This window comes from Notamacropus eugenii, chromosome 1 (assembly GCF_028372415.1).
Source record: "Notamacropus eugenii isolate mMacEug1 chromosome 1, mMacEug1.pri_v2, whole genome shotgun sequence".
NCBI classification, from domain to species: domain Eukaryota; kingdom Metazoa; phylum Chordata; class Mammalia; order Diprotodontia; family Macropodidae; genus Notamacropus; species Notamacropus eugenii.
In genome coordinates, this window is record NC_092872.1 from 6,954,834 (window position 1) to 6,976,480 (window position 21,647).

The 21,647-nt window shown below is 48.9% G+C and overlaps 1 protein-coding gene across 6 annotated transcripts; it reads left to right on the forward strand.

The window, feature by feature from the left end:
* The first annotated feature begins 739 nt into the window (after positions 1 to 739).
* Positions 740 to 10,578, forward strand: C1H3orf62 (chromosome 1 C3orf62 homolog). Of its 6 annotated transcripts, none has more exons than XM_072651234.1 (4): positions 740 to 835; positions 4,941 to 5,352; positions 6,826 to 6,917; positions 9,284 to 10,578. In XM_072651234.1, exons 2-4 carry the CDS (start codon positions 4,946 to 4,948, stop codon positions 9,547 to 9,549), a joined length of 765 nt encoding a protein of 254 aa, XP_072507335.1. In that variant the 5' UTR covers positions 740 to 835; positions 4,941 to 4,945; the 3' UTR covers positions 9,550 to 10,578. The 6 variants fall into 6 exon arrangements, with proteins under 6 accessions (XP_072507335.1, XP_072507325.1, XP_072507299.1 ...); XM_072651224.1 differs by lacking the exon at positions 740 to 835 and adding an exon at positions 1,341 to 1,436; XM_072651198.1 differs by lacking the exon at positions 740 to 835 and adding an exon at positions 1,580 to 1,804.
* The last annotated feature ends 11,069 nt before the right edge of the window (positions 10,579 to 21,647 follow it).

The following is a 21,647-nucleotide window of genomic DNA, read 5'->3' on the forward strand; positions in this document are numbered from 1 at the left end:
CAGGCTGCTCTGCCATGTTCCGCTCGCTAACAGCTGTCGCGTCCTCTAACCCAGAGCTGTCTCCTAGGTCACAAACGCAGCTTCTCCACCTTCGTCTCCGATGCCACTGCCTTTCTCTGGCGCCTAGGACTGCCGGGTCGGCCTGTGTCTGCGGACATCCCCGGGTCCGGCCCGGCCCGCTCTGCCCTAAAGGTGCCAGCCAGACAAAGCAGCGGTGCCGCGGGCATGAGTGGGGTGGTCCGCTGTTGTAGAGCTAGAGGAACGTGGACCAAGGCCAAGCTGGCCGTCAGACCCCGGGGGCCCGCGGCCGGCCCGGCCCGGCCCGCTCCCGATGCCCAAGGCCTCGTCTCCAGCCCTTCCCTCACTCTTAAAAAGCACTGAAATTGTAGTTCGTTTAGCTCACGATTGCTTTTGGTGTATGCTGTGTAGACCATGCCCGCGTTGAGGGCCCCCGGGCCCGCGGACCCTGCCCTGCCCACCCCGGGCCCTTCGGTCGGAGGGGCGCCCGAGGCCTGCTTTCTTTGAGGCTGGCAGTGACCGAGCCACGCGGCCGGGGCCGCGGTGTAGGGAGCTCTGCCCTGCTGCCAGGGCTGGGCCGGGGCTCCGGCGGCTCGAGGCCCTGCAGGACCAGGCTGCCCGCCTGCGACACCGGGTTTTTATGCTAGACAGAATAAAAGCGAGTGGTTTGCACTAAACCGGCGTGGCGTCCTGTGCTGGGGCCGGGGGCGGGGGGCGGGGGTCGCGGGTCGCGCCTCGTCCACGCGCGCCCTCGCCCGCGCACAGGAGCAGCGCGCGTGCGCGGCGGCCGTTGCAGCCGGGGAGCGCGCCCGTGAGGGTGAGTGCGGGGGAGGGGGCGGCGGGGGCGAGGGCCGCGGCTCCGGGGCCCGCCCCTGGGACGGTGGTCGGGGAGGCCGGCCCGAAGCCGGCCGGTGGGTCTGCGTTCCCCTCCCCGTCCCCCCGCTCCGCTGTCCGGGGCCCCGGGAAGGCCACGGCCGGAGCTGGGGCAGGGTGGAGGCGAGGTGACGGCGGCGGGGGGCCCGCTCGGCCGGCCTCCGGGGGTGCGGAGCCGAGCGGGGAGGGGAGACCCCGGGCTCGGTGACCCTCGGCGGCCTCCCCCGCCGGAGCCTGCGAGGCCTGCGGGGAGGGGGCGGGGCGGGGGCGCCCGGGCCGTGGTGGGCTGGCCCCGCGGAGGAGGGGGGAGGAGGAGGAGAGAGCGGGGGGGCGGGGCGGAGAGGGAGGGGCGGAGGAGGAGGAGAGAGCGGGGGGGGGGGGGGCGGGGGCGGGGCGGAGAGGGAGGGGCGGAGGAGGTGGAGGGGAGGGGCCCCCAAGTGTGGCCCTGCTGGGACCCCCAGCTATCGGCCGGGGCCTGGCTGCCCGCGCTTAGTCGTCAGCAAATGCTAATTAGTTCCCTGGTTGGTGACGAGGATACCCGGATGGTAAAGCCCAGGGCCTGCCCCCGAGGCGCGTGCAGTCTAACGGGGCGGAAGTCTGCGAACAGTGTCTGGGGGGGAGGGGGGTCTGCGTCCTGAAGGTAGAGGAGGCCGCAGGGCAGTCTGGGAAAGCAGTATGCAAATGGCGTCTAGAGATTCCGAAACGGCGGGGAGGAGGGTGAAAAAAACAGGAGCGGCCGGGTGGAAAGCGGGCCGAGCAGGCTGGGTTCTGGACCGGGTTCTGGGCCTAACGTCTAAGGCTGCAGAAGTGGGTCCGAGCCGGGTCTGACACACCCTGTAGGCCGAAATCAGGACTTGGGGCGGTCAGTGACCCCAGGAGGCCACGGGCAAGAAGAGACGGGGCCTGACTTAGGGTGGGCGCAGTCAGAGGGGGGGAGGGGGGACGGACACGGGGGGAGGAGGGACGGGGGGGAGGAGAGGGACGGGGGGGGACGCGGGGGGGAGGAGAGGGACGGGGGGGAGGGGGGACGTGGGGGGAGGGGGGAGGGGGGACGGACACGGGGGGAGGAGAGGGACGGGGGGGGGGAGGAGAGGGACGGGGGGGGGAGGAGAGGGACGGGGGGGGGACGCGGGGGGGAGGAGAGGGACGGGGGGGGAGGAGAGGGACGGGGGGGAGGGGGGACGGGGGGGAGGAGAGGGACGCGGGGGGAGGGACGCGGGGGGAGGGACACGGGGGGAGGGGGGACGGGGGGAGGGGGGAGAAGGGGGACGCGGGGGGAGGCGAAGGACAGGCGCGAGACAGCCGGAGGTGGAAGGCAGGGGGACATGACAGGCGTCTCTCGGCAGCCAGTCAGTGGAGGCGGGGCGGGCCCCGCGATGCCGGTGCTCGGCGGGTGGACGCTGCACCAGAGGCCCTGGGGGGTCTCCGCCACCTCCGGGATTCTGCGGCTCCAAGGCTGGGCCAGTCTTGGAGGCTTCCAGAGAAGGAGAAGTTAAAGGGGATGGGAGACCCAAGGGAAAGCGGACCGCGGGGGAGGAGCCTTTTTCTATGAAAAGGTGTTTTTGGCTCCTGGTTCTTTCCTTCAGAAAACGCCTAAGAACTCTAATCCTAAATCATGCGCGCGCACGCACCCACCCACACACCCACGCGCGCACACATCCCCATACACCCACGTACATCCATACACCCACGCACACCCCCCTACACCCACGCACACCCCCCCTACACCCACGCACACCCATACACGCACGCACACACCCCCATACACCCACGCACCCCCATACACGCACGCATACACCCACGCACGCACACCCCCCTACATCCACGCACCCACGCACGCACACACCCCCATACACCCACGCACACCCCCATACACCCACGCACCCCCATACACGCACACACGCACGCACACACCCCCCTACACCCACGCACATCCATACACGCACACACGCACGCACACACCCCCATACACCCACGCACATCCATACACGCACGCACACACCCCCATACACCCACGCACGCACACCCCCCCACACCCACGCACCCACGCACCCCCATACACGCGCACACACGCACGCACACACCCCCCTACACCCACGCACATCCATACACGCACACACGCACGCACACACCCCCATACACCCACGCACATCCATACACGCACGCACACACCCCCATACACCCACGCACGCACACCCCCCCACACCCACGCACCCACGCACCCCCATACACGCGCACACACGCACGCACACACCCCCCTACACCCACGCACCCCCATACACGCACACACGCACGCACACACCCCCATACACCCACGCACATCCATACACGCACGCACACACCCCCATACACCCACGCACGCACACCCCCCCTACACCCACGCACCCACGCACCCCCATACACGCGCACACACGCACGCACACACCCCCATACACCCACGCACATCCATACACGCACGCACACACCCCCATACACCCACCCACACGCACATGCACACACAGACACCCACGCACGCACACACCCCCTTTATTAACGTGTGTCCTCCAGATCTGCTACCGCACCCCGGCCTTGGCAGGGTTGGTGGGGTGCGTTTGACGGGCGTACGTGTCCGATAGGAATGCTGGCAGGGCTGTTTGCGGGTGAGTGGGCAGAGATGGTGGGACTCGGAGGCTGCAGGCGAGTTTCATTTGTGGTGGGACAGAGAACCGGTTCCGTGGTCCAGGGAAGACTCTGTCTTGTCCTTTAATAAAGTCCTTCCTGAGGAAGGCGCCCGTTTGGAGTCGCCCCCGGGTTTGAGGCTTCGCGAAGTTAGCGTTCACGGAGGCCTTTAAGGGTTGCGCAGCTTTGTGCAAGGACCCGCTCCGTGGGAGCCGGCCTGTCGTCATCTCCATCTTACAGTAAAGACACAGGTGGAACAGCTTCAGTGACTTGCCCTGAGTAACGCAGCCAATAAGTATTTTGAGGCTGGATTTGAACTCGGATCATCCTGACCGAGGTCCAGCACTTCATTCATTGGAGGAAGAATCCTTTAAGGAGTCCCTTTTCAAGAGCTTTCATTATGCCTGTCCCTGCCTTTCCAGTCTTCCATTCCTGAAAGACCTTTCTTTCAGTTAGTTGTGGATTCTGGTCAGAAAAAGAACTCACTTTCATTTGTTTCTTTGCAATAACCTTGTAAAATAATATCATGAAAAAAGTCTACACGTTGTGTTTACAGTTATTAGATTAAGTGTCTTCTTTTAACGTGTCCAGGACGTATTCCTCTAACCATTTTATAAATGAGGAAGCTTGAGTGTCTGAGGGAGTTAGTCATTTGCCCTGCACACAACTGGTATCTGAGAGTGTGGTACAATGGAAAGAAGGTAGAGTTTGGAATCAGGGGACCTGGTTTCAGATCCCAGCCCTGCCACCTGTTACTTTTGGGAACTGTACAAGTTCATAGCCTCTTAGATCCTTCATTCCCTCATCTGTAAAAATAAGAAAGTTTGATTAGATGATCCATCAGACCCTTTACATCTCTGACTATTATCCTATGAACAGGTCTTCTGACTCCATGGCCCATTAGTACAGCTTCCATATTATAAGCAAATGCTCTACCTTGTTAGCTGACAACTGATTTGTAAAGAGGTTGGGCTTCCCAGGGTACTAGAAGGAAGAAAAAAATTCTTCAAGACCTCAAGGGGGGAAAAGAGTGTTGGTGTTAGAGTAAGAAGTCCTGGGTTCTAGTCCTGACTCTACCACTTGTCACTCAACTTCGATGGGCCTTAATTGGGTTTATTCATTTTAAGCATCAGGTAGTAGAGCCCTTGGCTTGGTACAAAGAAGTTTTGGGATAGGTGGACCTTCCTGGTGTTAAAATCACAACCACAGACCTGTGGGAGCAGCATAGAGTGAGTGCTCAGTGAGCCACAGGTAAATGAATGGGGGAAAAAATGCATTACAGGAGAGGGAGAAGGAGCATTGTTGGTATGGCTCTTGATAAATGTCTCCTGCCATTTTATGTGTTCTCATGTTTCTGACACACTGTATAACAGAACCATGGCCATTTTTAGGTGAAATGTCTGAAAAGCTAAGAAGATGCAGAAAGGAGCTGACAGCAGCCATTGACCGTGCATTTGAGGGCATCAGTCATTCTCAAGAGTGCCCAAGTCAGCCAAAACCAGACTTGGACACCTCACCTTCTTCCTTCACTATTCAGATGAATAAACTTCTTTGCAGGAGATATCCTTCCACCACTTCCTATGTTGGTCAGTTTGCTCCTGTTTCCTGTGCTCCTGAAAATGAGAACCCTGTCTTTGCACCAAACCATATCCCAGTAAATATGAAGCCACATTCTTTATGCCCAAAAAGAAAACCTTTGACCAGCAAGGAAAATGTGTTGATACATTCCTCGATTTTTGTACCTGAAAGGCAGTTTCTGAGAGCCACTGGAGATGGGGAAGGTTGGAGAAAAGAAAGTTTAAGGTGATTTTTAATTTGGTGTTTTAAATTGCATTCTAAGATGTTTCTTATTTCTGGGAAAAAGGGTTGATGGCTGTTGTGGCACATGCCTGTAATTCCAGCTGTCAGGGAGGCCGAGGCTGGCAGATCTCTTGAATTTAAGAGTTCTGATTTGCAGGTGCTGTTCAGATGTTCCCACTAAATTTAGCATTAATCTGATGGGCTCCCAGGAGTGGTGTGGGGGAGACAAACCAGTGCAGGTCAAAGCTCCTTTGCCAGTTTGTTTTGGGATAGGACCATGAGTATCCCCTGCACTTTCAGCGTTGGGATGAGCAGACCTATTTAAAAAAAAAAAAAAGTCCAAGAGTTTGAGTGATTCTTTGTAACTGATGCAATTACTTTCAAAAAAACACGAGGTGAACGTCTTATCGAGGGCCTCCAGCATCTCTAAAGGCGAAGGCTGGAAAGCATGCACATATAATAAGACCATAGGATTTAGTGTTGGAAAGGGTATTCTAGATCATCTGCTCTTACTCCTATAGACCATTCAAGAAAACCGTAATGAAGCTTCTCAGATCTGGCCCTGCTGATTTAGGAGTATGTAAGCTCTTGGAGGGCAAAGACTATTTCATTGTTTCGCCTTTGTATCCCCAGCCTAGTCCAGGGCCTTGCACATAGCAGGCGATTAATAAGTATTTGTTGAATTGAATTTGCTATTCAAGAATCCTAGAAATTGACCTGCCTTGAAAGTCTGAATACAAAGGGGGTGGTAAGTATCCAGAACCTCCGATTTTTCATGCCACAGAAACAGAAAAGGTTAGAAAGTATTTGCACACACACAAAACCTATTTTTCTCCCAAAATTACTGTATCCATATTGTTCTTCATAGTATGAAAGACACCTCAAGCTTTCTTTCTCATCTTCGAGCTCCTTGTTTGCCTTTGTCTCAGTGTTTCTCAAAGCATTTCTAAAGGTTTACTCAGCACCTGCCTTGGTTCTTGCCAGGCCCCGGTCACTCTGCCCTGTCTCCTCCACCCACACCTGTGCCCCTGCAAGTCCCTTCATCCCTAACTCCCAACTGAGTTGCTATCGTCTGTTCTCCCATTGTCTTTTCCCCTGTGCCAAAACGAAACCTGGTTCTTGGTACCCTCAGGACCTGGAAGATTTGACACAGTGTTCTCAGTGCCTATGTGAGTCACTTCACTGCCAGGCTTGTTATGAATCAGGACAGTACTTTTCTAAAAGTATTCAGATTAATAAATTCATTACCATTACTAACCCAACACCTATGGCACATGTCTTTTGTTATACTTTCCCTTTTATTTATTTACCAAGGTTTCTTTTAGTCTACTCAGACTATCACTGACAATTTAAGATCACCAGAAGGTTTGCCTCATCACCCTACTTGATAGCTCTGGTTTTCCCCTCTCATTACTTTATTGAAAAAAGAACCTAAACTGTCACCATTTTTTGCCCTCCCCTTCTGGGGGAACATAGGAAAGATGTGGATAGATATTTGAAGGTTGAAGCCAATGTTCCTCTCAACAATTCCAACCAAGAAATCACAAAGGATCTGCTTGATATGATTGGTGAGTATTCCTTGATGTCAGAGAGGATGGCCATCTGTCTGGCTCTCAGGAGTAAAGTGGGACCCTCAAGAAGGTCAATATTAGGGTTTTTAATTTGAAAATTGTTAACAGTTGTAGACGAAAAGAACAGGATGCAGTCAAGTTATTGATCAGGCCACCAGGAGCTTTGTCCTCTGGGAATGGCAGAAGTAGGGCCTGCAAAGCGAGAGATCCTTGATGGGTTCTTGAGATGGGGCAGATGGTGTGACCATAAATGTCGAATATCTAGAATGTAAAAAGAAGAATGTGATGAGTGTATTAAGAGAGGTTGAGGCCATGGTATTGTAGGGGGAAAAGATGACTTGGTTGGAGAAGTCCATGAAGGTTTTGTTGAGATGGCGTTTGGGGCAGACTTCTGAAGAATGGACAGCATTTCAATAGGTAGTGATGGGGGAAGGATGGATTGCAAGGCTGGAAAGGTGGGCACAGTGCCAGGCTGATAAGTACAGAATCACTGATTGATAAATGCTTGTTGACTGACTGATGGTTTTTAATGAAGGGAGTGACATGATCATAGCTGTGCTATCAGAAGGTTGCTGGTAGCATGTGCAGTACAGATTAAAGGAGATAGAACTTTTTGCTTAAAAAAACAAAGGTTTGATGAATAAGGAGATTGCAAGTAATTGGTTTCAGATGGTCTGTGCTGTGTTTCTCCTTTCACAAAAAAGTACAGCAGACCAAAGTGCTCTGAGAACCTCGCAGTGCCTAACTTTACATGACTTAGAATCATAGGATTTAAAGCTGAAAGGGATCTTCAAGATCCTTTTACAGAGGAGGAAGTCAGCCTCAAAGTTGCACCAGTAGTAAAGTAGAATTTGAGGTCAAACTCAGTTCTTTGACTCTAAATTTAATGCTCTTTCTACTACTCCATGCTGCTTCTAGCAGACTGGCTAATGAGTGAGATGACTGAAGCAGGACACAGCTAGCTTTAGGCAGATATGGATAAAGAAGCTTCTTCCTCCTCCCTCTCCTACCCTCACCTCTAGACCCACAGTCTCTCCTCCATCCAGGGTCTGAAGTGATTCTTGCTTCTGGTTCAAAGGATTACAGAGTTTGAGATGGAATAGCTCTTTCAAGTCAGCTGCTCCAATCTCTTCTCCCATTTCCTAGTTGGGGAACTGACGCACTGAGACTCAGAGACTGTTGAGTGACTTGACCAAAGTCACCAGGTTAGTAAATGTCAGTACTCAAATCTGAATCCAGGTCCCCGGACTCCAAATTTAACACTGTTTCTGTTGTACCTTGTTAACACACCATGTATTCTTTTTCAAAGTAAAGGTGATCTTCATGTGGAAAAGGACAGCCTCTCTTATGAGACTATGTGGTGTGATGGAAAGAAACATTTAGGAGTCTGTATGGTGTAGTGCTTGGGAGATAAAGAACTACTTATTGGAAAGACTGGGGTGGTACAGAGGAAAAAGGACTAGATAGTGAAAGAATTGTTAGTACCTGTGTAACAACGGGCAATCAAATTCAGCAAACATTAGGTACAAGGTACTGTGATACAGATACAAAGAAAAAAATAGTTATTACAAATAAACTCTAGAATTTAGTTTCCTTATCTATAGGAATTAGGGGGTTAGATGGTCTCTCAGACCCCTTACAACTCAACACCAACTCACTTCACTACATCTCAGTTTCCTCATTGTAAAATGAGACAATTAGATTGGATCAAAAGGTCTGCCCCTGCATGGGCATGGGATTGCCAGTACAGTCCCCATACATTTCTCTGAGAACCACTGCATAGGATAAGGAGCCTTCTAACTCTAAATGCTGCAACCCTAGAAAAGTGCTGAGGCAGGGGGTTTGGGAGTTTTGCGGGGTCCCATTTTGGAGCCTGAGGTCCTTCCCTGGAAGGAAACCTGGGTGAGGTGTTGGGAGAGAAGGCGGGAGAGGGGGAAAGAAAGAAGCCGGGAACAAGATAGAGACAGACTTCACTCAGGTCAGGATTCCACCCATTGTGATCCCTGGACTGGTACACTCTCTGACCTTCCAGTTGACAAACAAATGGCTACCCATTCTTCTCAAAGACAGACTGCTCAGTTGATATAAATCCATGAAAATGGATCACACTGACTCTCAGAAAGTCAGTGACTCTAAATAGCCCGTTAATGTCTTTTATGTGCCCAGCAAAGGCCCCACTTTACTTTGGCACTAACTTCAATAGCCACAGAATATGACTTAAAGACGGAAGCCTGTGGTAAGGGTAGCCAGGTTTGTTTCACCATGCCAGTAGATCATCACAACCATGCAGAGCTCTTCATTATCAGTGAAAATTTTCTGAATGCCTGTTGTACACATTTGAATACAATTTTTTTTTTTTTAAGACCATACAAGCATCCGAACTATTGAAGAACTGGCTGGAAAGCTAGAATTTGAAAATGAGTTAAACCGGGTTTGCAGTCGCTCAGAAGATTCCCCTTTTAAAGAGGAAGTCCTGGCTCTGTTCATGGATGAGAGCCCACACAAGGCCACCGAAGCAGAAGCAAGTTGCCTCAAGCCGACTTTTGATGACCAGAATATCATAGAAACTGTCCTGGATTTGGAAGAGGACTATAATTTGATGACCTCTTTTAAATACCATGTTAAGTAAGAGCAGTTCATTTTAGCTTTGGTTTTTTCCCTTGATTTTTGGGGCAAGTGGTGGCTCAGGAACGCACCAAGGTCTCTGACAGCCAGCTCCTTCCACGCGTGTCCCAGACTCTTGTCATGGGAGTTCCTGCACCTTTTCTTTCCCAGATCTTGCTGAGTTTTTATATTTCTTTTTCAGTCGTGTTTTCCTTTCTCTTGGTTTTGCTTACTTTTCCTCAACACCTTAAATCTGTTTCCTAATTGATTGTAAATATGGCCAGCGCCCAAGGGCCTGTGAGCTAGTCGTCTCCCCCATTGGCTGCATCCCTAGCAAGCTTGGTTCCCACATAGGATCATAACATTTAGAGCTGGAAGAGACTTGAGAACATTAGTCTGACCTCGTTTAGAACTGAGGAAACTGATGCCCTGCTTTCCTCCGAGATCAGCACTCTGACTAGGAAGCTCATCCGTGCTCTGCGGCTCAGCGTTACCTTCCCAGTGGTGGTCTCCACTTTTCTGGGCCTAGAGGGGAGGGCGCCCCACCCAAGGGCACAGAGATCTCAGAACAGAAATGGGAGCAATGATCTACTTCCTTAGGTGGGGAGGAAACCTCCTAGTCTGGAGGGTGAGCAGACAGGACAGTAGTTAAGAGCACCTTTCCCCAGACAGCCCTATCAGTAAGAGCCCAGCTGAGCAACCCATTCCTAGTCCCATCCCTTCCCTTTCCTGTCCCTGGGGCTTACTCTTTGGGGGAAGGGAAAGGAAGCTTCTAGGACCCACAGACTGTTAGAATCGTAGCATGTAGAGATGGAAGTGTGCTCATTGAACCCTAAGAGGTCAGGTGATTTGTCCAAGGTCACAGAGGTACCAAGTAGGACTGAATGTGAGCCCAAAGCCTCCTCCTTTATTCCGTCCTTCCACTCTTCCTAGACCCAGGCCTTCCCCATCAGGGCCCTCTGTCCTGCTTCTCTCAGTGCCCAAATTCCCACCAGGCCGTCTCTCCTGTGTGAGAAAAGAGACAACCTTTAAGAATAAAAGGCTTGCGAAGCAACCAGGGTGGGCTTTCTGAGGCTGCAGAATGTATGTTGGGCTGGGTGCTTCATCACTTTCTCTCACCACCTGGGAGCCAGAGCAGAGAAAAGTGGGTGGCTAGCAGTGACCGCAGGGTGGAATGGTCACCTTGGGAGGCCAGGATGGGAAGGGATTCTCCAGCATCACCAAGGGCAACATCAAAATGGGAAACGGCTGACCACAGCGTCCAAACTCAGCAGGCATTATGTACCCAGCATAGGGAGGGTGCCACCATTGCCCTGGGGGCACAATGATGAAACATTAACGTTTGCCCTAGAGTAGCTTGCAACTCCCCAAGGGGATATGGGACATCCTGTAGAAGGAAGGGAAATGAGATGCTAGCTGTGGAGGAGCCAAGGGGACTCCTTGTTAGAGGGACATACCGGACATGCCTGCAGATAGAGGTATGTGTGCTTCATTAACAGAGGTGCTTACACTATCTGGGGACCTGTAGGTCAGGGGGAGTCCAGTTCTCAAGGCCCATGAATGTGGGTATGTGGGAGGGAATGAGATTGGTGGTGGCTCCAATGGGGGGAGTGCCCAGCCTGGAGATAAGGTCACAGCACAGTTGTCTGTGGGCCAGGAATCTGCGGCAGGCCTAATGGGGAGGGGATGTACTGGAGCCCAGGAATGTTGTAAGGTGAAGGCTTGTTGTCCGAGGAGGAGGGTAAGGACATCAATTAGGATCTGACCCAAACAGGCCGATCCTGCAGATCTCTCTCAGGAACACACGAATGTGCTGGGGGTGGCAGAGGCGGACCTCAGGAAATCTTCTAAAGGCAAAGTGTCCAAAGCAAGCTCAACCTTCGCTGTCCCAGGCTTACAGATATAAAGTCTTTGCCTTTGATTGGTGCTGGGCTCCTCCCCTGACCCACAGACAGCCTGTGTTCAGGCTCCTGCTCTTCCCACCCTCTCACAGGAAAGAGCAAAGAGCCAACCTCATCCCTGTCTGACTCTGGTGGTGAGAAAGGGAGCAGACAGGACCAGGAGAGGTGGCCGGGGGCTGGATCGGAATCTAAGACAGGCAAAGGGGAACGTTGGGCTTTTCTGAGAGCCTCTTCCTTCATGCTGGCCTTCTGTACCTGAGGCAGGAGGCACCAGGTAGAGTACACTTACAATGCAACCCAAAGACCCACGTGTAACAAAGAGCAGAAATGCCCAGAAGGTCCGTCCTACACAGTCAGGCCGGGAAGCCCTCCACATCCACTGGATGCTCCCAATCCATGGGCAGCCCTAGGCCCCATGTGTAGCTCCCACTCACACCCCCACAAAAACAGATTTACAGAAGGGTGTTTCTTTGGATAAATAGACCAAAACTGCGAATTCCTCTGGGAAGAAAATAAATGATAAATTCAGATAGTCACATATGTCTTTGGAAATAGCACTTGGGAATTTCCCCTCTGGGAATCTATATCAAAGAATAGTGGTAACTTTGAGTTCAACAGCCAGAGTTAGTCATTTCCCTCATTCCCCGGAGGATCTACCATTAACTCCTAACATCTCTTTAGCAGCTTTCAAGTTTACCTTGTGAAGTGGGTAAGGCAAGGGAATGTCTGGAGAAGAGTTCAACTGATACTCAATGGTAGATTTCTTTTCTCCCAAGTCCAGTATTTTTGTGGCTAGTCCACAAGGTCTCCTGGGTAGGGAGGAGCAAGGGACATATTCATGAAACCCACAGATCTTATTGTACAGGAGAGCCACTGGCCTATGCTCATTCTCCCCTTGTAGTCCCAAACTTGGATCCTGAGAGTGGTTCCAATATAGGTCCTTTTAGAGGTTGAGGCCCTTATCCAACCTCTTGGATAAACTTAAATCCTTGGCCCCTTCTCCTGGGTAACTGGGAAGTTTGGGCACATGGGTGGTAGTAGTACCCCAACAGGGCAACAGCCATTTCAGTGAGAAAGTTCAGCCTAAATTAAAAGCAAAAGCAAATCCAAAGGTCCCCTGGACTCTTTGATTGAGACAGAAAGTGTGACCCCTACCTGTGCAGAGTAATAAGAAGATGGACACATTGGCTACTTTGAAGCTGCCCTTGGAGACCAATACTTCAAGTGGAATGGCCTTTCACATAGAGCTTTCTACACAGTCCTGACAGGCCCATCACAGTGGGGATGATGTCATGTTGCTGGGATTTTCCTGATGAGGATGGGAGAAAAGGGAAACAATTTCCCAGGTACCCTTTTGTTATCTGAACACTCAGAGCAAGGCAGAGTTGAAGCCCCGCATCTCCCCTTCCCAGGACCAAGGAGGCAAATGCATCCAAAGGTTTAAAAATAGCAAGAGGACAGATCTCCCCAGCAAACACCTTCCAGGGGAAACACCTCATGATCCTGTCTCAGGATTCCCATTCTCCTGTGTGGGACAGAGGAGGCCAAGCTCAGAAGGCAAATGAAATTTCACCTTTTCCTTCATAGCCAATGTAGCAAGTCCCTTGGTGGGGAACACTGGGGAGTAGTTATCAGGTGTCATCAAAGGTTCTTTGTAGCTTGTCTGTGATACTGTGACTTTCCACTGTGGCTTTTGGGCATGAACATTTCCTTCCTCAGTGTGTTGGAAGTTCAAAAACCCAAAGGAATCAGAAGAAATACAAGAAGGGGGAAAACTTATCCCAGTTGTACATAGCCCTCATAAAGCTTTGACTAGCAAACTAAAAGTCCAGGGTTGAATATCAAAAGGGATTTGGATGACCAATTAAACCAGGCTAACTACTGGTCTTTATCCTAGTCACTTGGAAACAACTGCATAAAAGAGAAGGAAACTGTGGGAATAAAAATATAAACAAGCCCACAATTCACCAATTTGCTGTCTCCCTTCTGTACTAGAGCAAGAGACATTAAGTGTCATATTCCAGAAGGAAGGTGTTGACCATCCCTGTTTCTGTCATGACTTCAGACATGAACAGCAGTCTCTTCTGCTCATATGCCTGCAAATCCAAGTTCAGTTTGATTCACTAAATATTTCATTTCTTCTCTGTGTAAGGTCCTCCCTTCAGTACTGGAAGACAAAGTTAGATGAGATGATCCCTGCCCACAGGGAGCTTACAGTCTAATGATGGGGTGTTTGGGTGCATGTTCTTGGACCCCAATTCTAAAATCATATTTCTCTTTAAAAATCACATTTCTCCCAGACTCAAAACACTATTCCAGGCAGTTTCTCCTCAGTTCAAGGACACACCGTGCCCCAGCAATAACCTTTTCTCCCTTCCTAATACAGCAGCCAACTGCACCTATAAAATTTATTAGTCTGAACCATCTGTGTACTGGCTGAACTGTCTGTGTACTGACTCATAAAGACATTTACTACTCACTGACCAATCATGTGCATCCTACGTATACTCTCTTACATTGATCTTGTCAAACAAGACGTTGATGAGAGCAGCCTTAGTCAGCCCTGACCACTAGTTGACTCAGTGATATTTCAGGCCTAAAACCACACCTCCATGTAGCCCCACCTTGGGCTATTTCCCAATGAACTCTGGGTAAAATACTTGAGCAGTAGATACTAAAAGTGTATGTTCTTTTAAGAACTAACCACTCCCTAGGCCTGCCCTGAATCATCTAATTAGCATATTTGGCACATGTTTTACTATAGAATATCCTATATAAACTTTACCTGTACCCCTCTAAGGTTGAAGGTTCCCTAAGAACTTTTGCCTGCTGAAAAACATAATAAATCTTTACCACCTTGACCTCAACAGTGCTTTAATCTGTGAATTCTTTCCCAGACAGCCCATGCAGGGAGCTCCAGTCTTGGAGTTCCTGTACCTCTATCTCTCTAGCCCTCATTGATAAAAGGAAAGTATGATGCAAATTCTAAAGATGGTTCTAGACAATGTGTTATGGGAAACTTGTGGAAGGAAATAACTTTGTTTAGAATCCTCTAACTATCCTAGGATCTCAGAGTTGGAAGGGTGCTCAGAGGTCAACGAGCCCAAGTTGTATATCAACAGCAACCTTCTCTACAACAAACTGGTCATCTAGTCTTTTCATGAAGACCTCCTGGTGGAGAAGCCACTTCTTACTAAGACAATACTTTCCATCTTACGCCAGCTCCAATTGTTAGGAAGCTTTCCCTTGCACTGGACTGAAATCTACACTCTGCAACTTCTATTGCTTGTCTTGTGACGTTAAGGACAGCGAAATATACAGTTCAAGTCTCTCCCATAAAGAATTTGGAGAATTTGTGTTTTGTTTGTTCTTATACTCCTAGAGTTCATTACACCACTTGTAAATTCTGTGGAATTTGGAAAATCTCTAAATAAATATATTTTTGATTTCCCATGGAGAGATGGCAAGGTACAGATACCTCTATCCCCATCCCATGATGCAGCTCTCATGCTATAGCTGCTGGGGCTACATTGGTGACCCTCTTCCTTCTCCAAGGAACATCTAATGGCCTTTGTCTTTCTTGACCTCTCCGCAACCTTTGACACTGTTGGTTACCACATGCTCCTGGATACTCTCTCCTCTCTAGTTTTTGGTGACACTGCTCCCTTTTGACCTTCCCATCTGTCTGACTGCTCTTTAGTCTCTTTTTCTGTATCTTATTCCACACCAAACCTCATGACCATGGGTATCTCCCAAGGCTCTATCCTGGTCCCTTTTCTTCCTCTCTATTTCTTTGTGGATGATCTCAGATTGACTTACCCAGGCCAAACCTCTCTCTTGATTTCCAGTCTTATATCACCAAATGGCCATTGGTCATCTCAACTTTAACATGTTGGAAACAGAACTCATTATCTTTCCTTCTTAGCCCTCTCCTCTTCCATATTTCCATATTACTGTTGCTAGAACCACCATCTAGATGGCATGGTGGATAGAGATCAGGATCTGAAATCAGAAAGACCTGAATTCAAATCCAGCCTTTGACGCTTACTAGCTATCTGACCATGGGCAAGTTACAACCTCTCCTTACCTCAGTTTCTTCATCTGTAAAATGAGTACTATTATTATAGCACTTGCCTCCCAGGGATATTGTAAGGAGCAAATAAAATAATAATTGTAAAGCAGTGCAGTTCCTGGCACACAGCAGGCACTATGTAAGTATTAGCCAGCACTCTTATTGTCGCCCCAGTCCCCCAGGCTTACACTCTCAGGTTCATTCTTGACTCCTCACTTACACTCACCCTACACAGCCAGCATGTTGTTGTCTTGTCCTTTGTACCTTCACTGTGTCTCTCACATCCGTTCCCTTCTCTCCACTCATAGAGTCACCCTCCCAGCACAGTCCCTCCTCACCTCACACCTGGGCTGCTGAAATAGCCTTCTGATTGGCCTGCCTGCCTCACAACCCTCCCCAATCCAGTCCATTCTCTACTCCGTGGCTAAGGTGATCTTTTGAAAGCGCAGGGCCGACTGTGGCGTGCCCTCGACTCAATAAATTCTAATGGGTCCCTAACAACCCTATTCTGAGCCTCTTTGAGTCTCTAGACTTGCTCCAAGTTTTCTTCAATGGCTTGGAGTCTCTTCAGTGTCTTGAGGCTTTGGGTGCTTCTGTCTTCTGGCTTTGGGAGAGATGGAAGATTCCAACTTCACTTCAGAATGTTAAAGGAAAAGACTCTAGAAAGAAGCCAACACGAGAGGAGACTGCACAGCTCCCTAGCAATGGGTCTTGAGACTCGGGTTACACACTTCACCGCTTTCCATGCACTGGATGGTCCAGCAACACTGCCCTACTAGTTGTTCCTAACACATCAAATTCCTTCTCTCTGCTTTGTTCATTTTCACTGGCTGTCTGCCATCCAGTTATGTTCTCTTCTCACCTGTGCCTCATGGCTTCTCTGACTTCCTTCAAGACTCAGGTCAAATCCCATCTTCTGTAAGAGACTTTTTCCAGTCTCTTCTCCCTCCAACCCTCGGCCTTCCCTCTGAGATTACAGGATGGAGTTGTTTTATGTTGTCTTGTTCCTTAGGTTGTAAACTTCTTGAGAGCAGAGACCCTATTTTGCCTTTTTCTGTATCCTCTGCCTTAGCATAGTGGCTGGTAAATTCTTAAAGCCTATTGGCTGACTATTAAATAAATTTGCATTTTGTAGCCTGGTGCTGGAATTCTCCACCTTGGGAACTTTTAAATTTGATCTTGCGTATGAGATGATTGGGCCACTAGATGGCAAAGTGGAAAAAGAGACAGCCCTGGAGTCAAGAGGACCTAAGTTCACATGTGATCTCAGACACTTACTAGCTGTGTGACCCTGGGCAAGTCACTTAACCCTGTTTGCCTCAGTTTCCCCATCTGTAAAATAACCTAGGAAGAAAATAGCAAGCCACTCTAGAATCTTTGTCAAGAAAACCCCAAACAGGGCTACAGAAAGTTAGACCCAACTGAAACAACTCAAAAAAAGAAGGGGTAATCCTTAAGATTGGAGAAGCACACTTTTAGGAACTTTCAAGCTATGTGCAAGTACATGTTCACCTCTTCTGTGTGCTCCTTCAGGAATTCTACCAATACCCAAGCTGATGCCATATATAAGTCAGGGAAATCCACTCTCAGGAACTCTAGTCTATGGTCTCTGAGGTCCAGGAGCTCAGTGTGGGGTGTTACAGCAGAAAAACATGAACTTTGGACCTGGAGGACCCAAGTTCAGAACTTGCCTGTTTGTCACTTATTACTTGTATGGGGAAAGTCACTTAACCTCTAGAGGATTCAGTTTTTCTCATCTGTCAAATGAGGAAGTTGGACTAGAAGGGGTACTCGAAGTCCCTGCCAGCTCTAAGTCTATGACTGCTCTAGGTCACCTGAGTAAACACATGAAGCTCACCATGCGAGCCCAGGTAGGGGTGGGAGAGGAGAGTGAAAGCTGTTTCTTCTCCTTGCTTCGATTCCTAAGAAGGCATTTTGGGTAGGCTACAAATCTTTTGGGGCCTCAGTTTCCTTTATAAGGTAGGCCACCTGATAATTAGAGGAGTACCAGGAGCCTTCCTGTGCCCCAAGCGTCCATCCAAATCCTGCTGCTTTTCCCCCAGGAGTCCCCGGCTGCTACTGCAGCCCAAAGCGAGCCTTCTTTTATTTTAAGGTGGTCCTTCTTGTCATTAATAACTTTCCAGCATTTTCAGTCATTTCTTCCTTCCTTCCTTCCTTCCTTCCTTCCTTCCTTCCTTCCTTCCTTCCTTCCTTCCTTCCTTCCTTCTTTCTTTCTTTCACAAAACCTTAAACCCAGTTCATTCTGAAGTTCATAGACTGGACCACAATAGGTCCCTGCCCAAGCTCCACTTCATGGCTATATTTTGGGCCCTCCTGGCTTAGAGTGAATGTCAAGGGTAACTGTTTGTCTTTGGAACAGCAACCCTGAGGGTCTTCCTCTGCCTGCTTGACGTTTTTTTTTTTCTTTTTTTCTAGTTAAAGGGGCCATCCCTTGACTCACTTCTTAAAGAGGCCTATTCATTGAATGGGCATTACTTCACTCTAAGTTAGTACCTGTAAAGGCCTTAGCTTAAAATGACCAGGATCTCCCATGGCATCTTGGGCCATCTCCAGTTGTCCTGATGAACATTTGGCCACTGAACCCAGATGGCTCAGGAGGAGAAAGTGAGGTTGGTGACCTGCATAGCCCTCCCTCACTCAAATCCAACTCAACTGTAAGTCATGTCATCATCTCCCTGATGTCATGGTCCTATTCGAGAACAAAGGACAAACACAGTAACCTTTCCAGCAGGACATGGCAAGCATCACCTCTCCTACCATCTGTTCCATTCTTTAGACTTACAAATCTTTTAAATTTCAAGGAGAAATTTCAAGGAGAAAGGCAACACTAATGGAGAGGGGTGTAGAACCTGATCAGTAAGTTCTCTTGAGTTCTAATGATCTATGAATCACCTCCTCCTCTCTTTACTCCTCCTACCCTCTTTGTGGCTGACCATTCCCACTGTTTGGTCCCCATCCCTAGGGTTGACAAATGCTGACAAATGCATCCTTTGGAGTGATTGAAGAAAAAATACAATAAATTCCTCGAATTTCACAATTGGAAGTGACCTTAGAACAGAAGCGATCAAAAGTAGGAAGATATCGCGAGATCAGAACATGACGCCCTCAGTTTGAGTCTTCCCTAAAAACAATTTGAGGGCGGATTTCCCTTCTTTCTCTCAGTAGGTGGCACTCTTGGAAAAAAAATTTGCCTCTGAGATCCCTTGGCCTCACTCCCAGAAGGAGCAGCCTGTGCACCATACAAAGGAATGATAAAACGGAATTAAAATCCCTTGAGGCAACGGGTTTGTGAGTCTTTAGTTGCTCCCCCCCCAGCTTCCTGACTAACAGAGGAGACATTGAAGCAGAGGTGGCTGATGGGTGAAATGTCTGGGTGGTTGACATATCAAGAACTAGCAATGTAATCCTAATGGCTTCACTTTCCAAAAAGAAAAAGAAAAACAAGAAATATTGAAAAAAGGGGTGATGGGAAAAAGTATTTTTTCCAGTTTGGATGAGCCTAGATTGTCCACAGACCAAGGGTTAGAAAAATAGCTTTCTACATCCAAAGCTTTAGCTTGATACACGTTGAGAGTTCTAACTCTGCATAAGTAAGACATGTGGAAGGCACGTAATTGCACGTGAAGGTTAGGCCTTCACCACCCCAGGCAGGACGTCAGAGAGAGAGAGAGAGAGAGAGAGAGAGAGAGGTTGAATCCGAAGCCTATGAAGAGCAGAGCCCTGGAGGTGAGCCCCATCTGGAAGGTGCTTCAGGCTCATCTTCTGTAAAATGAAGCGGAACCCTATGGGATGCTTTCTCCTGACGTGACTCGAACCATCTGTGAATCTCTGAACCTGTTTCTCCCTAACCCTCAGTGATGCAAATAGTCAGATTGTTCTTACCCCCAGAGGCAGACACAGCCATGGTCAGTGGGGGAGCAAATAGTGACGATGGTTCATACTTTCATGGTGCTTGAAGGCTTACAATGCGCTGTTATGGTCGTGATCTCATTGATATCAGAACTGGAGAACTCTGAGATTAAAATGGGGAAACAGCTAAGGAAGGGAGCGAGGGACTCATACCTCACTTTACATTAACAGGCTATAGTGACATAAGGGCAATTAGTCCTCAGGATCACTTTCTGTATAAAAATGATTTCCAATAGGATTCCAGAACACAGCTAGTTCTCCTAGAATCCATTTTATAGAAATCTGATCTTTGTGACACTTTCTAAAGGAAGCACTTTGTATAAAAGAAGACACCTGGGGCCCTTGTCCCAGGCGTTCGCCTTGTGTGTGCTCTGTGTGTATTTAGGGAGTTAGGCACAGAGGACCCCGCTCCCTTAAAGGCCCCCTGTCATGATAAAGCAGTGCCAGGAGCCTCCCTGCCTCTCTAATGGCCATCGAACTCCAGCTGCTTTTTTTCTAGGGTCTCCTGCTGCTACTGCAAGGTGAGCCTTCTTGTCATCAATACCTTTCCAGCAGGACATTTCAGGGCAAGCATCACCTCTCCTACAGTCTGTTCTTCTCTTTAGACTTACAAATCTGCTACAGCAAGGAGAAAGACACCGGCAACACCAATGGAGAGGACAGGGGAGAGAAACGTCATGGAGGTGGTAAGTTTCCACAACTGGTTATGGGCGTGGTGATGAGGGAGTCAAAAATAATGCCAAGGATGTGAACCTGGGTGAACGAAAGGATGATAGAAATAGGAAATTTGGAAGAGAGTTGTTTGTTTTGTGTGGGGGATAATGATGACTTGCCTACAGACACATCTAGTTTGAAATACCCGATAAGCATTTGGTGATGCAAGACTATAGTTATGGAGAGAGACCAGGCTTGGAATTATAGCTCTGGAGTCATCTGTACAGAAATGATCATTAAATAAATGGGAAATAAAGTGGTTACCAAGTTAAAAAAACAGGAGAAGACCAAGGCCAGTGTTGGGGTGCATCCATAGTTAGGGGTTTTAATATGGTGAGCCAGTAAAGGAAAATAACTGGAGGTTGAAAGAGAAATATCACGAAAATCAGAAGGAGGGAGTAACCAGGAAGAGACAGTGGTCAGTAGTTTTGAATGCTGCATAGAAGTCAGGAAGGAGGAAGATTGAAAAAAGTCCTTGTGAGAGGAAGAAGTGATGCTGGATAAAAGGATTATTTGTGGGGATGGAAGAGTCAAGGGAGGGTTTTTTAAGTGTAACTGGGCCAGTCTCCCCATAAGGTATTCCCAGAGTCTCCATTCCTTGTTCCAGACAGTGGGAGTACTACTGGCCTTGTATGAATCATTGCTGAGGGGATGGCATTGTAGTTTCCCCTGGAAGGGGAAACTACATGGCACTGTGCATAGACTGCCAGACTTTGAGTGAAGCAGACCTGAATTCAAATCCTGCTTTAGACACTTACTGGTTCTGTTACCTCAGGCAAGTGGGTTAACCTCTCTTAGTCTTAGTTTCCATATCTGTAAAATATGGATAATAATAACACCTACCTTGGAAGGGGAGGTGTTGACGAGGGGATCAAAAGAAATAATATATGTAAGTCCTAAAGTACTCTCTAATATCTATTAAGACCTGATGACGCACTGAATGTGCAGATGGGAGCAACGAGCTCCCTGGCTCTCTCTTCTTTTCCAGGTGTGAATTACCCTGCCTGCCTTCTCCTCTTTCATGTTTGCTTTCCTGAGAGGTGATGAGGCAACAGACTTGGGATAGAAGTATGCATCTGAGGGGACAACCACCAACCAGAGGATTATTTTTTAACAGCCTGGTCATTTTACGAGCATTCAAGTACTGGGAGTGGTTTGGACAGTGCAATGAAGAGGTGAAATGTAAATGACCAGAGCAGTCATCCTGCCACTGTTTATGCATTGATGAAGTTTAAGATCAACCTACTATGGTAGTAGCTGTAAATTAACTAAATCCCGCTCTGTCAGCGCATGCTTGTGAATGTAATTTTTAACATTTCTCTTTTGCATGAGAATAAATTACCTGTCCCATACCTAATTCATATTGTATTTTCAGTGTCTTTTTACTCTCCCCTTTTTCGGGGGGCCCTTAAGTAAAATCATCCCCAAAGTGTCTGGAGTGAAGATAGCCTGATTCCACTTACCAGAAGCCAGACTTCCCTAGGACTGAACTTAGTTCAAAATGCG